The 21,189-nt window shown below is 39.3% G+C and overlaps 1 protein-coding gene across 6 annotated transcripts in view; it reads right to left on the bottom strand.

Moving 5' to 3' along the window:
• LOC107308775 (sodium channel protein type 5 subunit alpha-like) overlaps positions 1 to 21,189 on the bottom strand; it is a 195,104-nt gene that overhangs the window by 138,145 nt on the left and 35,770 nt on the right. For all 6 annotated transcript variants that reach the window (XM_015852888.2, XM_015852891.2, XM_015852892.2 and 3 more), the window contains exons 2-6: positions 18,000 to 18,318; positions 16,211 to 16,329; positions 11,551 to 11,640; positions 7,908 to 8,036; positions 4,786 to 4,877 (exon numbers count right to left, since the gene is read on the bottom strand). In XM_015852888.2, the coding sequence (XP_015708374.1) occupies positions 4,786 to 4,877; positions 7,908 to 8,036; positions 11,551 to 11,640; positions 16,211 to 16,329; positions 18,000 to 18,266 (697 nt within the window). In that variant the 5' untranslated portion in view covers positions 18,267 to 18,318. The remainder of the gene's footprint in view (positions 1 to 4,785; positions 4,878 to 7,907; positions 8,037 to 11,550; positions 11,641 to 16,210; positions 16,330 to 17,999; positions 18,319 to 21,189) is intronic.

Below are 21,189 nucleotides of genomic sequence, written 5' to 3'. Positions count from 1 at the left end.
ACGTCTGTATCTGTTAATGACTATGGGGCTGTGGATTACTCTTACTGGAGTAATCAGCACAGTGGCCTCCCGAATCACTGAATTCTTCCCACGCTTCTGGGCCAAATCCTGCTTGCGAGACATGAGTAACATCAAAGCACCCAAAGTCAGTGGGATGAGGGCTGTACAGGCAGACTGACACCTGCAGAAAGCAAGAAGGATTTGGCCCAATCATTCCTGTTAACACTGGTAGAAATTAATACATTCAGAAGTTAATCAAATAATCAGTTTCCAAATGCAAATCAGAAACCATAGAAAATGCAAGCAACACCAAACAATGAGAAATGGCAAGATCCCACAACACCGTCCATTCCTCCTTTGAGATGTGAGAAAGTATTAGCATAATGACATCCAAACCAGATGTTGGCAATCACCTACAGAACATTGGACACTTCCGTTCACAGTCTGAAAATCAGTAGGGAGAAAAAGCAAAAACAAATCCAGGGTGTGTCTTGCACTGTGACTGCCTTTTCCTGGTCTTGTTCTCTCAAAGATGTGCATGTGCCTTGTACATATCTGCATGAGTCACGTACACATACAGAGAGAAGAGCTTGCTCTCAATTACCATCCTTTGTCACCTGCCATGATGAGCATATTTTGTCATCAGCCACTGACACATGGAGCAGCAAAGAGTTTAATACCATGTTGGCAAACTTGAAAGGCTGTCAGTGTTTCTGTAGACCATCTCTGCATGAAAATGTGACTGTCAGGCCAGTCTCCAAGGAAGATGCAAATATATCATGTATTTCTCAACTAGCTTCTCCCTGAGCCATGTGATTTGCCCATCATAAGGACAAAACCTATCTTTCTGTAGGGGGACTTCGGTGAGATTCAAGCAGTGATCAAGGGTCAAACTCCTCCACACAGCCTTAATTCTTGCACTTCAAGCTTCTGTTCTGGCTATCAGTGAAGTACTGGATAACATTCACAGCACTATTTATAGTCTTTAGACTAACACTAAATCAAACGGGAGCTGGATCAGGCCCCAAAGTGCCTTGGCCCAATTTTCTGTGAGGTCACCTTTTGCCTGTATCCTGTTATTTTGTGTGAAATGTCTGTGAAGTGCACGACTGCTCTAGAAAGAGCAGAAGAGCTTCTCTGGCACTTCACAAAATGGCAATGTCCACAATGACCTCCATTTTGAGGCTCTTGTTGAGGGGGCATTGAAGGATATACCTTAGGGCTCTGAATTACCTCAGTTATTCATTATCATAAAAATATCGGTGATTTGCATGCAGATAAATTATTGGAGACCTCCAAAATCACAGAAAAGATTCCTGTTGAGTACATTGGGATTTGGAGACAGGCTGGGGAAACTTCAGGGGGTTGTCCTATAGCTGATCACAGTTTCTATCTAGAAGGAAAATAAATGAATCTGGTTGCCATGGCAGTGAGCAAGATGCTAATTAATAAATAAAACCACTGAGAGTTAAAGGTTTTACATTCCCAAGCAGAGATGTTTGCTATTTCTAAGAACCTGAACATAAGGGATATATGAAGAAATTAACAGCATTTTTATGCAACAAGTCTAGATAAACAGCTTATCAGCTACAGTACAAAGCTCGTCTTCCCTGGTATCATGGGAAACTGGAAAACAGAATGAAATGGGTGTACTTAGTGACCCAATACCGTATTGGTAATGCACCAAGAGAGTGTGAGGTTGAATGGGGTCAGGAGATGCCAGCATGACACCAAGTAGGTGTAGCCCTGGATGCCTACAGAGCAGGAAGCACAGCTTACTGCTAAATACTAACATTTATGTTGCTGAATCTGGACCTGAAACCTTTCTCCTAGGGCAAAAGTAAAGGTAATGAGTTGAGCTAAGCACAGCCCTGAACAAGGAGAGTGGACTCAAAGTTTGAGAGATCATTTTAAATCCTATGAGTGCACATCCCCTAAAAATCCCTGTGCCTGCTTGTGCACTTAGAGCAAGGTATTAAAGATAAGTGAGATTTTTAAAAGCACTAATTGTTAGCTTTGTCGACTCCCTCTGGAGTCAATACTGAAACTCATTGATTTCAAGTGAAGCAGAATGCCTTTCAAAACCAGCCTCTAAGTGCTTTGCTGGACAGAAGCCTTACGCTGTGGAGGACTTGGCCTGCTACTTTTGAAAAGCAATTTCACTGAGCACGCTGAGCCCAAGTACGTTTGTGCAGACATAACTACCCGATAGAGAAGCATGATCAATTTTATTGAGGAAAAGCTCAGATATTTGCAAAGGAGAGTGCATTTCAGCACTTCTCTCTGAAGACAGAAGAAAAAAAGCTCACCTTTTCTGCTATCCACAGCAGATGCACCCAAAAATCTTACAAAAGATAGCAGCGTTCATTATCTCTTCATTTATAGCCCACTGTGGAATTATATTTCATCCTAGCACAAGCCTATCTCACTGTCAAAAACTCAGATTGAAATCCAAGTAAACACAGCATCGTGCCCAATATTTCTTTGTTAGACATATAGACATATATTAGACATATATTTAACATGTCTGACCGAAAGAAAAAATGAACTAGTTCCTCTGAAACTATATATTAAAAAAATTAGAATAGGAAAAGAAAAAGCGTATCCTTGTTTTACAGGCAGCTAAGTGATCCTTAGCAATTTGTAGCTCTCAACAACTATAATTTAAACATGCTTAGGGTGCAGGTAATCTTGACAATAAAATTTAAGGGCCAGATACTTTATTTGCATATCATTATGCAGCCACGTCAGCAAATAATTCATTACAAGTACCTAAAAATGCAATTATCAAAAGGATAATTCCATAGGAAGAAAGAAAACAAGAAAACTTGAGTTACTATGTATCACTCTAATAAATAATATTTGTCTTTTTTTTTTTTTTCCTATTAACACATAAATGGAACAAATCTGTATTCATTATCATTGAAGGGCTTTAGTGGACTTTAAAATAAAGCTTTTCTGAATATCTCTGTTCTCCTCATCAAATGAAAAACAGCCATGGTTTATCACTTTATATAAAGCCAGATGCAGAACATCAGAAAATAGCTGTATATGTAACTCAGCAAAATTGACAGGCTCTGCTCTGAAGAAGCACAAGATTGAGACAAGATGGAAAGTGAAAGATGTCCCCTGGAGAAAGCTGTCCCTCCAAGTTAGCCTTCAAATCACTAGCAAGGGAAGCTAGGAAACTCTGCTTTTCTTTCTGATTACCATCCCACATGATCTGCAAAACTGCTCAACTTGCTGTTCAGCTTTATTCTTTAAAAGCTAAATTCTGACCTATACTTTCACTAAAAAGTAGATTTATTTTTCAATATATTCACTGATTTCATTACAGTAATGTAAGAGCAATGGAGCAAACCCTTGGCCCATGTGTACATTTCTTCAATCCCTCAATTCCAGAATCCCCATTTCCACTTTACATTCTTTTTAAGTGTTGGTGATTAGTCCCTAGATGTTTATGCCTTGGCTTTTGTACAAGTTTGTTCCATTATATACAAGTGACATTTTGATAGGAAGAGAGGGAATGGCCTCAAGTTGTTCCAGGGGAGGTTCAGGTTGGATGTTAGGCACAATTTCTTTTCAGAAAGAGTGGTAATGCAGTGACACAGACTGCCCAGGGAGGTGGTGCAGTCACCGTCACTGGAGATGTTCCAGAATCCTGGAGATGTGACACTGAAGACATGGTCAATGGGCAACACTGATAGTAGTTGGTTGGCTGGACTAGAGGTCTCTTCCAACCTGAATGATTCTATGATTCTACAATAATGCAGGTGTGCATAATACAGTGGATGGCCAAACCTTTCTAATCCTAAAGAGCTGTGAACAAGAATCTGAGCAATCTCAATGCTGTGTACATTTTTGATGTGTGATTGCCAGCATCTGTTCAGGATTATCACCAATAGGATCTACCATGCACGGTTTTTGCTATCTTCTCTACCTTGTCATGCAGGTTGGAGATGTTAAACACTGAGGCTGAATGAGACCTGTCCATAGATAATGCTCAGCAAGAATTTATCATAACATGGTTAGTCCTTACTGGACTGCATAAATTACTAAACAAAAAGTATTATTACCATTTTCAAAAACAGAAATAAAATAGGTCATAAGCAATGAAAAATAAGAGTTTCTTTCACTACCAGACACGTATGAAAACTGTTACATTTTGTTGGGGGTGGCTGTGCTGGAATCATGGTTTTTAATATGTAAGAAAATGTGATTTGGTGAAATGCTCCACCAAAATTAATGATGGAACTTTTCTGTTCTATTCAAGATCTGAAATTTAAGCGCTGTTTCTACAGCGAGCAGATGTACAAGCAATAGGGCAAATCATTCTACCTGTGCTTCCAGTTGTGAAACTCATAGCACAGACTAGGATTCCTCTTTTGATGTGCTCTTAAACACAAATACACACCTTGAGGTCATTCACCTCCCATTTTTAAAATCAATATCTGAAGACTTTAAAAGAGTTTTGTTGCCATTCTCACACCATTCTTAAACAGCACTTTGTGTCTCTGATTCACGAGCCACTGCATGTAGCATGTCTTCCAGCAGCACTCATTTTAGTGAGGTCTGTACTTTTGGAAACACTCTAATTCCTTCTGCCCACAGAAATGGTATTGGGAAATGTATCAGAGACAGGTATTCTATTGACAGGTCACATTCCCTACATTCCTCCATTTCCTGATCAGTATCTATGGTTAAGTCACTTGTATTGACTGTGATTACTACTGGAAATGGCATGTAGGCTTTAATGGCAGCCGGAGTGTTTAACCTGGTTTTCACCTGAAATGACTGAGATTGTTTTCAGCGCCCGCAGTACTCTGAACGTTCGCAAGGCTGAGACATTGCCCAGGTCCACAAATTCAGTTATGTATCTGTAACAAGGGAAAGTCACACACAGACAATGACAAAACACCAGCAAAAAAAACCAAAAAAACCAAAAAAAAACAACAGTCAAGGGGACAAAGAGAGACAGAGAAAGAATCACTTGTAGCTGAGAGTCAAAACAGAAGGATCGAGGCTTCTTACCTGGGATTACTGAAATAGTTTTTAAAGCTCTCAATACCCTGAAAGTCCGAAGAGGTGAAACACTGCCTACATTCACAAATTCTCCTACATACCTGTAGAATTAAGTCACAGTTATTTGGAATTATACAATAGAGTATAAGACTTGTCTGAATGAAGGATGCATTCACATATAGCAGGAGCGAACGCATCTGAATGAGAGGTGACTCCACTTTTCTGGCTGTTCTTTGATGCCGTTTGTCCCAGGTTTTTCACAGCACACATTATTGAACTATTAAACTGATATAACAGGCATCAATTCTTTTAAACTGTGGTTGAACTTTGTTATCAGACTGTTCAGCAACAAATATTATGAAGATTTTACCATCATGTAGTTTAACCAAGATTCTTTGCATAACAGGAAACATTAAGAGTTGCTTTTCAGCTCTTAAAAAATACAAAATAAAAGCTTTGAGTACTCAAGTAATTTTCACGTAATGACTTCCACGAAGTAGGTACAAAACAACATGGGGAAATATCAGTGCAAATATTTCTATTGGGTTATTTACTGTGCAGCACTGTACTGTGTGTTAAAGCAGATGCTGGTTTCAAGAGATGCTTAAAGCTTTATTTTATTTAGAACATCAAATCCATGCCCTTTAGCTGCTGGAAAAAATTTTGGATGAATATAACTGAAAACCTACTAAACCTATTAAAACACCAGTCCCAACTATTCACTGGTGTGTCTATTTTGGTCATCAGGGAGACCCATACAGCAGCAGAGCAAAACACTATCAGGAGGGTTGGCTATAGAATGAGTTGGTTTTATCAGTGTTTGCAAAATTATTTCCACCAAAAGAGTATGCAGTAAAACCACTGTTATCACTGTATCTTCTGGACCCTACTGTATGGCCATTTAGGTTTACCTACTCTACTTCTTTGAGGCATTTGTTTTCATGTGCTAATGATAACACTCACTTGGCCATCTGACAAAGACTGCCTAAGTGAGGTTTGTGCAAAGGACTCTGCAGGAGGACAAAGCATCCTTTCTGTATCTGCTAACCTACATTATGTTCTGGAAAAGCAGTATTCTCCTCTTCATAGATTTACAGGGGAGCCTGGCATTTACCTGTCTGATCATTCCTACCCAGCACTTCTCTCCCAGATTCTTCTGGAGTGTGCAAGGGTGTAAAACATAATTAGGGGAAATGTAATGGCATGGAAATATGGTTCTGCAGACCAGAGATTTGTACAAACACACTAGTAATGTGAACAAGCATATTAGATAAACACTTCTGCTGCCTGTTTGCGATAGTCAACTATCAGTGATTTTATCAGTTTCTTGGATGAAACTGGAGCAGCTCAGTGCCACTGATCTCTAATGAGCTGTTAAAAGCTACTCTCTATGACCCAAACTGTGCTATTTCTGCCCCAAAAATAAGGAGGTAGGAGCTTATTCTGCAGTAACTCTACAGCAACTGATGGTCATTCCACTGTACACCCAGCAATGAAATAATCAAGTTTCCTGTTAGCTCAAAAACCCTTGGTCCTTCTTAAATCTCATGGCCCTTTATCAGGCTCTCCATCCCATGGTTTTGTTTCCAGATACAGAAATACCAGTAGCTACAAGCAAAGATAACAACCTGTGTAATCAATCTTACTTTAAATGACTTGCAAATTGGTTTACAGGAAGGGTAAATCTTATCAGAATAGAGACCATCATTCACTGCTTTGCACTATCTGTTGCATACTTTGGAAGGAGGTTTCACTGTACTTATGAAGACCATACTACAGTCGCCATTAGCTTTCACTGCTGCATATAGGCTCGTCAGTTGCAAATAGCGAGGATATATTCTTTCCTTTCTATACTAAAACTCCCATTCCTTCTTTTCTAATCTAAAATTGTTTCTTTCCAGTTCTATAAGCTTGAAAGGGATATCCAGATCTTGTCTGCGCTGACTGCTCAGACACAAATTTCAGTTTAGAAAACAAGAGGTTCCCAGAAGATTCTGGCAGAGCTGGTTGGGATGACAAACCAACTTCATCCCAAGTTGAGATAAGGTAGAGCAAATGCACTGTCAGGGCTGCAAGTTGTTGCTCACCTTGCCCTTTTTTGCTCTGCTCATTTCTACCTCACTGTCAAAAGTCTTCTTGCTCTAGAATACAGGGAACCAATGCACTGAAGGTCATGATGAACTCAGAGCCCTGCAGATGAACTCCCTGCTTCACATACTAATGGACAGGACAGAGGAGAAATGACGTTTTGAATTGTTCTGTCTTGCCTTTAAACACTGCAGAATTAAACTGCTAAAGAAAAATATCTAGTGCGTGCTGGCATCCCAAAGCTCCTCCCCATCTGCCTTGTGTATATTGAAACATCACAATGGCTAGATGATAGTTTGGCCAAATCTGTAGGAATGCAGTAACAGATACAAAGATCTGGCCTTGGGCTCATCTACTAAAATAAATGGGATTCTTCCCAATGAAGTCCACATAGATTTTATAAGTCTTCATGTTTTCCTTCTGCTAAACACTACCAAGAATATTAGCCCTGATTCCAGCATACCACCACTGACTTCACTGAACCTTACTGCTGTTTGAACTAAGTTTGGGTTGAACCTTTTTTTCCCAGTTTTGGTTCTAGTCAAATATAATGGGCCCAGGAGTTCAACTCAAGTGTAATCAATTTCCCCAGAGTAGTCTAGTGTATTGTCAGAATGGAACTGAGAAATCTTGCTCTGAAACCACTCTGGAAAACAAAGACCATCTTAAAATACTTCAGCATTTTCTCATTTTCAATACAACTTCAGTGAAAACAAGCAAGCAAAAACAGCTAGACAAGCTAAATATATATATCTATTGCACATCACTGTCTCAAAAAATACAAGAGGGCTACTTACGCCATAACAATAACACTGAAATCCAGCCAGTTCCATGGATCTCGAAGGAAGGTGAATTCTGTCATGCAAAATCCTCTCGCCAATATTTTTATCAATGACTCAAAAGTATAAATGCCAGTGAAAGTGTACCTGGGGAATAAAGTGTCCGAGATAAGCAACAACATTAGCGAGCAGTTGAGAGAAGGGATGGTGGAGGCACGTGCAGCCCAGCCCTTGTCACAGGAGACACTCCTGCCCACCTTGTTGGGTTTGCTCATGTGGGTCATGGCTGCAGCACTGGGGCTGCCTGCAAGCATGTGTGGACCAAGGAACATGTAAGAAATGGGAAAGCAGTCACGACAGCCACAGGATGAAGGTAAGTTTCACCATAGGGTATACCTTGACGAATTCTCACTCATTAAGTCAGGCATGAATACTGCTATGCTGATAAGTTGCGCTATGGGACTTCCAAAGCTCTGCCTGCAGTCACCAATGAAAGAGGAAAGGATTATGCAGCATTCCTTGCTGTTTCTCATATTGGAGGGATGATGGTTGTTCCATTCATACCTCTCATCTCTTCCTGCCCAGGCCGTTTTGAAGGATAGCATTTAAAAAATGTTGCCCCCTTCATTTTCTTAGCTAAAACTGGTGTCCTTCCTGTAAAATTCCACAATCTGTTGTAAATCACATCAGCTCTCAGAATTAAACAACAGCAGGATGTCATCATTGGAAATGAGGAACCCAACCCCTGTCCCAACCCTGAATGTTCTAATTTTGATCTACTTGACAGTAAAAGAGACACAAGGGTCTTTTTTTCCCCTGAATACAAGTTGTTTATTACTGACAACCTCTCCACTGTGATTTTAGGTAGAGCACACAGGTATTACCTTTCACAATAACGATTATACTTGCAATAATATTTAGCAAATTCTCTGTGGAGGAAAGAAATATATCTGACTTAGTCAGATCAGTATCCACTCAGAGCTCTGCCTACCAACACAGACATACTTCAGGGCACACAACAGCTCTTTTAATAACATGCTTCTATCTGAGACATCTAGCCCAAAGGGACTTGGTATTCTAGGACCTATTTCAATAAAAATAATAAGTGTTTAGCATCCACCACTGATAATCCCCTTTTCCCCAGATGAAGATGTACATGATATCAAAGCAGAGTTCTTGTGAGGCTCTTATATACCTAACCCTAACTCTATAACTCTATATATATATATATATATATATATATATATATATATATATATATATTTAATCCCATAGAACACAAATTTAATAAGCCTTAATGCTTCCACTGGAAATACTAGCATGAGCTTTCTGTTTAGTTGTCTGTTTAGTTCCTAAATATCAGTAGCCACAATGGTATCATCACATAAACAAAAACAGAAACAAAAAAGACCCAGAACAGCTCATGGGGAAAAAATAAATAAATAATAAAGGTGTAAGCAATTAAGGGGGGTGATATACAGAAGAATCGTATTATTCAGAAGCAGGAAATGTTTCCTCTTAGTTGTATATTCCTTTGATTTGCAACTGGGTAAAATTACAAGCAGTGGCAAATCTGACAGCCTCCTGCTCTCCTGTCACACAGCACAGCTAGTTACACATTCTATAAAATCCCAGCGTGCTTCATCTTAAAAGGGAGATAAGCAGGACTGCTTTTGTGCAGCAGTGCATGTAAAACCTTCCTCACACCTCCTTTTCGACCGCACACCTATCCGTGTGCCCAGCTCTTCACTGCTCTTAGTTTTATCCTTGCCTTACAAATATAGGTCACTCCAGTGAATCTCTTAAAGTGTGTGTATTTAGTAATACACACAGAAAACGCATGCAAAAAAATAAATATACTTAACGGTACATAAGCCCATTAAAATGATAAAGCACTTGTATTTATTCAGCATGTCAGATGGTTTAATTGATTGTATAATCATCATCAAATTCTAAACGGATCGGGCAAAGTCCTCCAGCAACTGAGCAGCTTCTTCAGCAATACAAGTCAGGATTTATTTAAAGTTTTTAGTGGAGGTAAGTTGAATTGATTCTTTCTTTCCCTCTTCCTTTCTCTCTTTTTTTCTTTCTTTATAAAACATAAAGTATTTATTCTGTTTTTAAGGTGGATCTAGGACAAATATTTGCACAGTGTTACTCCTGCATCCCCTGTGTGGCTCTGAAACAGAGAAAAACTGGATTACATCCATCTTCTCCAAATCCAATATTAATCAATTAGAATTAAGGTTCGATGGGTTGTTTTGTTCCTCAAAATGACTTGCTTTTGATTTAACTCTCTTCATTTGAGGAGGAAAAGCTGAGAGGTATGAGGGGACACAGTAAAAGGGGAAACATGGAAGGGAAAGGATTTACTCCATGCTGCATGACTCCATTTGCTTTTCAGCTCTACAACACTTGCATGCCTTGTTCAATGCACTGATAACATCATTCATATTTTCCTATCTGTAGAAGACACACCAACCACTCTGATATTTTCTTTCACAATTTTAACATCCTCAGCTGTAGATCCACTAACCAAATTTTGACATACACGGATGAGAAGTCCGTGTTTCATCTACATACATCATTAACATGGTATGGTGTGACATTTTTTTCAATAAGGACAACATCAGGGGAAAAGGAAAGTCATAGACATTCTTGAGGGTACAGAAACACTGTACAGAAATACATGAAACATCCTGGGACTAAGATGTTAGTGTGATCAGATGAAATATTTGGTTCAGAGCTGCCTATAATTAGTAATTTGTGGCCTAGAAGATGTCCCCTGCACGATTCTATGAAACCTGAAATAAGGGCATTTACTGCCTCTCCTCACAGCCCTGTGTAGACCAACCACAAGGCTAACAGCAGATGGTCATGTTTATCATATGTCAGTCAAAAGTAAAAAGTGTGTTCTGATTGGTTCAATGAGCCAAAATAATTGTTTAATGCACTGTGGGTTGATTAGCTTGTGCATCTGGTATCTCTTTCTGAAAGGAGCATTTTAAAGCAACTTAAAGAAATGAAATGGGTTTTCTGAAGCCCGTTAAACCCTTTTAAAATTCACTTTAGAAGAAAAGTAAAAAGAACATTTGAGTGACATCTTTGCTGTTTTATTTTCTAATGATTTCACAAGCTAAAAAGAGAGGAATACTCTCGAAAGTGTTACCTCATACTGTACACCCACCAATGATTACAGGGGAATGCTATTCATGATGTGCTCAGTCCAACAGAAAGTTCTGTTTCCAATGAGAGTTTAAGGACAGAGCTATGTCCTGGAAATATTTTCTGAAATATTTAAACTTAAAATCCACCACCCTATTTTAATGTGCCCAGTGTTGAACCTCTTGCCTAGGAACCATGGAAGGTTAGCCAGTTTCAAATGGAGTTCTCATCATATGTGATTTCATTCCGATGTAGCATAGCAGGTGGACTTAGCAGTAAGTATGAGCTTGGAAGACTGAAAATTGTTAGTTTTACTTACTAAGGGAGTTTTCACAGGCAAGAAACAACTGGCAAAACATTTTGTCAGGACAGATACTATGGTCAGTGTTACTGGAAAGAAATGAGACAACAGCAAACAAGAGGAAAGGAACGTAACAAACAAAAAAGGAAGGACAAAATAAGGATGGGGTGGCTGTAAGTCAGCCAGGATACTTACTCAACATATTTATTCCATGATGGAGTCTCTGATTGTGCCATGAACACACAATTAGTTAAAATAGTGCACATAATAAACATACTGAACAATGTAAATAGGTGAATTAAGGAAAACAATGCATTTATGTAACTTCATATTTTTTTACCATTTCATACAAGATGCAACAACTCACTCATAATTTCCAGCACCACTGTAGACATTTGTTTTCAGTTGCATAAGGAAAAAAAGTAATTACAGAAACACAGAAAAACCAAGTGACTCCTGTCTGTTTTTTCCTATTGCATACATCTTTTATGCATACTTTTAAGCAGGAAACAAACACACCATCTGGGCAGTGTTCTGAAATCACAATACTTCAAACTTACAGCTGTGCTAGTCATATGACAAAATGCATAGGTGCACAACTTTGCATGAAAAGCAGGATTAGACTCATGTAGGTATACACAGAAAAACCTCTGTCTGCAAATTCTGATCTTATTTTGCAACCTGAAACTTTTCTCAGGTAGCAGGCAAAGCTATAAACCCAAATTCTAATCTGTCCAAAATACTCGAGGTCTCACGATCAGTATACGTTTCACCAAAAGCTAATATGAGTTTCCTAGCTTTAATTTCAAGGTTTGGTCAGCAAACCTCATTGGTAAACACACAGTCTTGACCTGCAAAGCTGAGTGTTTTAGCTGAGGAACCAGCTTCCCTATCTGGAGGCTAGAATGGAAGTCCCTTGTGTATAGTCTGTACACTTAACTGCTAAGCTGAGGCCATAAATACAAAGAAGAGCACCCTAAATCAAATTCCTGAAATTCAAAACATAGTTCACTGAACTGCTCTGCTAAAAACTCATGTTACTCTTTGCAACTATGATGGGGTTCTCCTGCATAAATATTACATCCCACACTCCTGGAGAGAAGGCTTAAGGAATGAGTTTAGGTGGACAGAAGTTAAATATCCCACAATCCAGTCAACAGCCTGGGACCCTTCTCAAAGAAGGACAGTACTAGCCAAATGTAAACTTCTTTTGACTTCTTCAGAAGAAAAGTTTACCTGTTACCTTCTTTTATTTGTTTACCAATCCCATTGGTGGTAGTTTGCTGAGAATAGTAGAACTGTTCTATCATGGTCCCAAAATCTCTGCTGAGTACAGAGTGGAGCATTTTCCAAAGGGCCCCATAAGGCACTGTGACATTAAATTGGCAGTAACCAATCTGCATGTTCCCTTGTGCCATTCAGAGAGCAGTAATTGAACCCAGAGGGACTGCTCATCCCATAAACATTTTCCACTTGTGGGGCTGACACATTCTGCTGAAGGACTGGGAAGATGGATGAGATGCAGACTCATTTACATAAGTCAGCTTGAGATATGTCTCTAAGAGTCGTCTACCTGCTCAACACAATGAGGTTGTAAACTGCTGCTCGCCTAGAATACGCTTTTACCTGCAGTGAAAAGTAATGAAAACAATAATAATAGAGCAGAGTGGTATCTTCAGACCATGCCAAACAAGTACTATCCTTCAATTCCAAGCAAAGAAATTCATCTATAATTTCTGAAAACAGAAATTCCCACACAAGAAAAAATAGCATTTATATCTGAAATCTAATGCAATTGTTCACATAGAAGTTGTTGAATGTTAACTACTTAGAAAAGACTAAGTGAAGGGGATGAAACTGATGCAATCTGTGATATCACTACTGTCCGTTACCTATCTTACATCTCCTATTACTTCCAGTATTTGAAAGCCCACTGATCCATGAGCTGACATGAATCACACACATAGCTAACACACTCCAAAAGGGTGCATGGGTTGTACACTCTGCTATGGACCACAAATCCAATACAGTAAGCTACTTATTAGGATCCTTTCTGCAGTAAATTGAACCTGACATTTATTTCCAATCTGAAGTTACAGAATGACATCTTATGCAGACTGCATAAAGAATTCCTATGTTATAAATTTTATCTTTCAGCACAAAGATACTGAGTAAAACACTGCATACTTCTATTCTAGACTTCATCATGGTGGATAATAGTTAATTAGCAGACTGAACATTGGTGGCTCTTTAAGTAATCATTGCCAAATTACATATAATATGGGCAACCAAAGGTTAGTCTCAATCAATAGTACACATAATTGGCGCTTCACAAGGTCTCATTTTCTATTACCAAGGAAAATGTATAAAATCAGATAGAAGAAAGGCTGCAATCACAAAATGTGAACACAAATTATGAATTCTAAATGGAGACTTTTTTAGGTGGGACAGAATCCATAATTCTAATACCGATAAAGGTAATTTTGGCCTAAAACCTATTCTGAATCAGTGACAAATCGAGACCAACTATCTATAATAGCTAGAAAAATCAGGAACTAGTAATTGCAATGTTTTAGTACAGGACAGTAAACTGCCTGGAGAAACCAGGGACACCATATAGCTGTCTTTGGCTTGCAGGCAAGAGCAAGCAAGAGCAGCCTTTTAAGCAATAAGGCACAAATGAAATGCTAGCAGCGACTTAATCTTAGTAAATAAAGATGCTAATAGAAGGTAAAAAGTTTTCAACCTCTGTTCTATTTTGCATTTTCTATAGACCAAAAGGATGCAGATCTTCCCAACCCATGTCCTCTATGACAGAAATGGGACAGAGTCTTTTTGGGGCACCTGTCTGCACCTCATAAAGTCTGAAGAGGAGAGGAAATTCCTGGAAGAGGTTCAGGGCCATGCTGTTAATTGAAGTGATTCACATTATTAGAGGCTGTTATCCTGTGGATGCTTCCCCATGGAAGGGTGTGCTTCTGAATGACAAGAGTAACCATGCTTGGATGGATGAGCAATCAGCATACAGGATCTATCCTGCCTGAAGTCTAAGAGTAAGTACTCCATAGAAAGCCACTTAACCAAGAAATGTGACCCCCACAACTTCTATGGAGGATGATCTTATTCTGTCCTCTCCCTTCTGTTCTATGGTTGGCCTTCGAGGTACATTCAATGACAAACAAAGGAAATATGGCCTCTACTAAAGATGTAGCTTCAGACACTTACGTGACAGGGTACCATTTGTTAATGCTCTTTTTTGGCCTTGCTCCAGGGGAAATAAAGACTGCTTGATTACACTCACGCAAGGCAACAGATCTGGTTCCCAGATTCATGTCTGTGATATTATCCGCTTGAGTACTTGCCGATTCAGACTCCTTTCTGCCTGGGATATTGACTTCCTGCTCAGCCAATTGCCCTTTGTGCTTCAGGATGGTTCAAAAGTCCTTTATTGACAGAAAACAACATAGTGCCTAATGCAGGAACCTCAGCACTGAGTGGTTGGGACTGAAGCTGCCACCTCCTTCCCCTGCTGGCTGAGGGCTGAGCTGTTGGATTGTCTGACATTATCAAAACAAGGTGATAACTTGGATCTTTCCGGAACTAAAATGATGTTAGGATTGCAGCCTTCCACTCCTGAAACGTTACACTTCTTATCTTCCATATTTCTGTCCCTGAAAAGTCTTTGAAATTCACTCCTTTGTGCTCTTTATCCTTGGAAGAAACACGATAAGGATTTCTGGCACACTTATCTTATGGCTGACAGCTATCAAGGGCATGTTGTTTCTGTGTATTATATACACCTGTGACCTCGTGGCTTCATGGGCTTCATGGCAAGAAAGGGAGAAGACAGAACACCAGACCTGGAGCCAATATTTACACATACCTTTTCTAAGAATCTCAGTATTCATATTCTTCTCTTAGCTGCAGCTGCGGAAATCAAAAACCTCAGCAAAACCGTGCTGGTGTAACCATACCTCGTAAACACTGCTGGGCTCTGGGTATGCAGCAGTGTCTGCTTCACTGTTGTAACCTGACCCAGAAACAAATACCTCTGCAAATTGCTATGTTTTTCCTTCCTAACTGTAAAAACACATTAGATGATATCACATACTCTTGTTTTGCATATAATTACTTTTGCCATATTGCTACTGTATCACTTTACCTATTTCTCTTCTTGCTAGAACACCTATATTCCCACTGTTTATGTTTTCCCCACTGCATGTATCACAGGAATCTGGTTTATTCCCCCGTTTTTTGTTTTTTCCCCCCACAAAATCTGATGATATATGAGTGTTTCTAAGAGGCTACTTGTTTAGCATTAGTTCTCTCTGATGGACATGGGCATTGCAGCTGTGGGATTTCCATCACTGAAATGCCACACAGTCATCACATCATCACAAACAGTCTTTGAATTGTCACTATTGGGTCCCTTGTGCACACTACTCATTCCTAGCTGGGTAGCAAGTTGCACACACAAACACACACACACACACAAAATAATAACAAAACAAGCTTTAAAATACTTCCTTTCAGAAAAATAAATAAATAGATAAATAAATAAATATGTGTTCTGACTCCTTCCCAACCATGGTCAGGCACTTTACGCCTTTTAAAACTAAATCTCACCAAACTCTCAAGAGAGGCTCCCATCACCTTTCAGTACCATGATATAATCACAGTTGTAGTTCAAATTACAATATAAAAGGGGGAAAAAGAAATCAGGTTTTTCTGTGTATACAAACAAATGCATCAGAAAGGTCTAAAAAAACTTAATTAAATTAACTGCTTTCTCACTTTCTGTGTTTAAAAATAATAGTATAAAATATACTAGGAGGGACATCAACAGAAAGGATATGAATGTACCAAAATCTTAATTGCTGCTCTTCTGACTGGATGGAAAGGACTAAGTATATACAAGGCAGGAGTGGCACTAAATCGAAATATTGTCTTCCCTTTGTTCAGTACTACAAATGTCTGGAAAAGAAAATAGAAAATAAGAACATTCAATATTGCACTTACATTAGTCTTTTCCCATCTCATTTTCCCAGGAAACTCCTGCCAACATCCCAACATCCCAACATTCCTCACTCTATCCCAGATCCCCAAATTGTTTTCCACTCTGCGAAGTCATCTTCCTCACTGCCTACAGGATCCTTTCATACCTCTTCCTAGTTCTACCTCCATAATAGGACTAGATTTCCTACAGCAAATGATGGCATGGAGACTAAAATGCTTTAGAGAGACTTTTATGCCACTTATCTACTGCTGTGTTGTTACTCCATCTTCCCTACCTTGCACACATTATTGCTCTCAGTCATCGCTTCTCAACTCACCTTTCGAGAAGCTATGGTGGTGACGGACTGGTGGTTGGACTAGATGAACCTGGTCTTTTCCAATCTAAATGACTCTAAGATTTCAGGAGGCACATCTCCACAAGAGGATCTAACCTGGGCATTAAGGCATTATCACTGTGTTCATATTAATATGGAGGGAGGAAATCCATACTGAGTTATCCTAAATCCAAAGCAAAGATGAACTGGATGTTGATCCAATTATATAGCCCTGAAAATGCCCACTTATTCTTGGAAGGACTAATATTCACTCATAGAAAGAATCAGGCCACTCAGTAGATAAACTCTTAAGTAAGTCACCCACTTGAAACTAAGACCTCTGTGATCCTAAAAGTCAAATCTGTATGCTGCTGCTTGTGCATGGTAATAGCAGAGCCACAAATATCTGTAAGTTAATTCTGGCCTTTCCAGGCCTTTCTCTTTGTCCATTTAACTTTAAGTCTGTTTGAACATCATTTTAATTGAAGTATCACCATGGGAATATTAACCTTTTATTTACAGGACGTAGCTTAGTCCAAAACCAAGAACATCAGTACCTGAAAGTAAATGAAGCTCCCTAAAAAATCTCTGAGGTTCCAAGCCTTATTTTATCCTCCATGTTGCAAAATGTTTGTAAAGGAGAATGAACTGTAGTAAGCAACCAGCCCTGTTCTGCTGTCAACAGCCTTTTGACAGATCCAGTTTGCACTGTTGTGGCTTTGGTCTAGACTACATGTGATACATCATCAGGTGATGCTCATTTTGGGATGAAGCTTACTGTTCTGGAGAGTGCCAGCACTGAATGAACCACTCACTTCTCCCTTCAGCTCTGTTTGTCATAAATGGAGTTATACCATTCCTCAGCAGAAAAAACACTGCTCTTCAGAATGGTCATGGAGGTGCTTCCTATCTTGTGATGAGTGCTAGCATGACACTCAAGTCCTTAGTCCCATTACTTAAGATCCAAGCTCAATGAAGGGACTCAAAAGGCCAACACATCTGTGAAGAGTCAAATCTCATGAAGATGGAAAATACAGTAGATAAAAACCTCTGGCTTCCTTCAGCTATTGATCTGCCTTTTTCATATTATCTATATTCATAATCAGTGTCACTTGAAAACACCCAGGTTTTAATTATGTTTTTTATCCCTCTTTGTGCTGCCTACATGTTTTTCAGGAGCCCTGCTCATGTCAAAAATCTGGAAAAAAAATATTTTTACTGACTATAAAAAGATAAAAACCAGAGCCCTTAACACAAAGGAAGATGTTACGGTTCAGCAAATGCCAAGAAACAGAACGCCTTGCTGATGCTCACCTTGCGATCATTGTAGAAGGGGTCAATGTCCTCCAGTGGCTCTCCAATAAGCTCTGGAGGAACAGTTCCATAGATATCAGGCAGTTTCTTGCATGCTTGCAAATCAAACTGAGGCTGAGGTTTTTCCTCTTCGCCCAGCTGCTCTCTGTACTCCTGCTTTGCATTCCTCGCAAGCTTCTCTGCAATTCGCTTCTCAATAGCAGCCAAGGATTCGGGCGTGAACCGGTGGAAGCTGTTAGTACCCGGTGGTAACAAGAAGTCAGCCATCTTTTCATCCTGCTTTGTCTATACGGGTCTTTTCTCCAAGTAGTAGAAACAGCTGAAACAAAAAGCGCCAAAGGTTTGTGATGGGAGCAAAGCAAGAACTAAGCCAACAGAATGAGAAACAAACACGCTAAGCAACATAGGTTACCAATTACCGGGAAACTCTTCGACTATTCTGATGTGGTCAGTAGAACATCAAGGAAAACAAAAAAATCTGAACTGTTATTTCAATTCTGAAATACACACAACGCTGTGATCAGAGCTAAAAAAGACTGTCAATTACTGTGGACCGTTCGTGAGTTTTTATGTCAATTGGGAGCCTCAGTCATATCTAAGGAGTAATTTACATTCATACAAGCTTAAGTTTCACTGAAAGTCACAGGGACTGGATTCCTAACTCATTTTTGAGAATGCAGCCCTGGGAGTGGATGAACAATGTGCAGATGACTGCAGGGCAGATTTAAATCCACCGATCTCAGGCCACATGATGCAAACTCCAAAAATGCCCCAGCTGTTCTATTCCAAATTTAAAAAGCAAAGGGTCAAGTTCAGATCCTTAAATCACACAGAAGTTCTTCATAATCTCTTTCTTAGAATTCTGAAATGCAATTTTTCTTCATTTATTTTCCTTCAGGGATAGAAAATAACCGTCTTCCTAATATACAGCAGGACTTCTGAGTATTTCCTTCTCCTCCACACCCCACAATGCACAGGATGCAGGAAGCCCAAATGTGCCTAGCAAAGCCCTGGGACCTTCATGAAAGCACTCCAAGCTTCTAAGATGCTGTGAAACCCCTGCTGCCCATTCATCACATCTGAAAACCAGGCTGACTGTCTCTAGTATCAGTATGAACATCTAACCCGGAGCTGTTGGGTTGACAGAGCTTCACTGTTAACACTTCCAATACCCAGCAGACTAAAAAGAAGTGAGAAGTGCCATACCTCTTCAACTTACAGGAAGAAAATCCAAGTGTGAAAAATGCAACAGAACAAAAAGTCCTCTCGTATCTGCACTAAATAACATGGATGACTGTGAAAATTAATGTAAAACGATTGTTTGAAAAGAGATGAAGCTTATCCGTGTTCTAGCAGCCTGCACAAATCCATTCAAGTTCACTGAAGCTGTGCTTTGCAATTCAATAGTGACTTAAATGCTGTGCTTCTTCCAGCAAAGGAAATCCCCACTAGGCAACAATTAAAGCACATTCCACAGAAGAAAAATATTATTTATTTTTTATTATTATTTGGAATATCACCAGATACTAAATCAGAATATAAGCAAAGTAATAACACCACAGATTTTGAGTTGGGCCACCCTATTGCATTTTTCAGTGTGTGTGCAGGCTACAGCTCTTTGTTCAGCTGCAATTGTTTTCTGCTTTCAGATGGCATTTGTCTATTTATAGTGGATAGTTCCAGATAGTTTGCTTCTATTAGGCTCTCTGATGACAGCATTTTTGTTAGCAAACAAGACTTAAACTGGACTCTGAATGACAAATAGCATATTTATTGACTCAAATTTATTTGAGTAAAGCACTCTTTCAAACAAGGACTGTTTTTCTTTCCTGACTTCATTTTGAAATGAATTCATTAAATTCTCATTGATCATAGCCTATCACACAGGAATGATTGACTGTAGTTTGTACATTATACTCTGCATTGCCACTTGTTTCAACAAGCAGACCTAAAATGAATAAGCCCTTCCTGGAATTTGCGTATTCTAGCATTCTTCTTTATGTAGCTGTTCTCTTCATGCTTTTTCCCTCTCCTCCCTCATCAGTTGTTCTAAAAACAGAAAACCAGAAGCTTTCCCACAAACTGAATTTCTGTATGCTCACAGCTTTCTGATGGAGCACCATGCATGCAGGCTCGGTGGCTGGTTTGAGCTTGTATAGAATCAAAACCACCATGGGAACCAAAGTTAATACCCCTATCCATCTTCAGGTGCTTGACATCACCTGCTTCTAGTGCCTTGCAAGTTGGGCCAGGCAACGTGATCTAACCTAGGGAAATACTGTTGTTATTGGGAAGCTGGAGCTTTATACTTTGCTTTACATGGAAATGATCAAACTGGGGAGTTATTTAGTCCCTAGAGAATACCATGAGGATTTGTAATGAAGTCTCACTAGTGTTAAGACTGGTGGGAATGCAGAATTAGTCCACATAGCCTTCTTCTGACAACGAGCTGTGCTATGCTGGCAGAGGGCAGTGACAATCACACTCATGGTGAACTTGTGCACGGCCCCATTCACACTTCATGAGCTGTGTCATGATGGGATGAGTGTTTCCATAAGCCTGCCTCAGCTCAGCCACTTCTGCAGCTCGCTCTGTACAGCTGAGCTGAATGCATGGCCAAGAAGCACGCGGGACACTAAGTACTTTGATGAGATAGTAAGAGAATGTGTGGAACGTCTCTTCTAAGTGCAACAGTTTTCATGGGTGTTGTTTCATCAAGAAACTGAATATTCATAGAATTCCTTCTTAGAGTTCTTTAAAGACTTATTCAAATACTCATTCTCACTTGTAACTCATTGAAATTTAAGAAAAATAAATGGGGGGAGGGGTAATTGAAAGAGAAATAGGGGAGGGGAGGGGTAAGAGAAAGAAAAATAGGGAAGAGGGGAGGGGAGAATGATGGGGGATTACAAGGGAGATAAAATTGCCAAGAAGAATTATCAAAATCAGAATTTCTAATTATTGTCTAATTACTGATGATTATTTCTGCTCAATAAAATAAAGGAATTAACTTTGAACTCAAAACCACATATTTTCAACCTAAAATGCAAATTCCAGATTGCTTACTAGGAACAAAGTAAAAAAATAAAATAAAAATAAAAAATGCTACTCAAACTTCACTGGAGCTTTCAATATCCTTCCATTTATTTTCCTAAAACAAATTGCATCCTCACAATTGAAAAATCTTGAT

Source organism: Coturnix japonica, chromosome 2 (assembly GCF_001577835.2).
Source record: "Coturnix japonica isolate 7356 chromosome 2, Coturnix japonica 2.1, whole genome shotgun sequence".
NCBI lineage: Eukaryota > Metazoa > Chordata > Aves > Galliformes > Phasianidae > Coturnix > Coturnix japonica.
The sequence above is the reverse complement of the archived record's forward strand: the minus strand, read 5'-3'. Positions and strand labels throughout refer to the sequence as shown.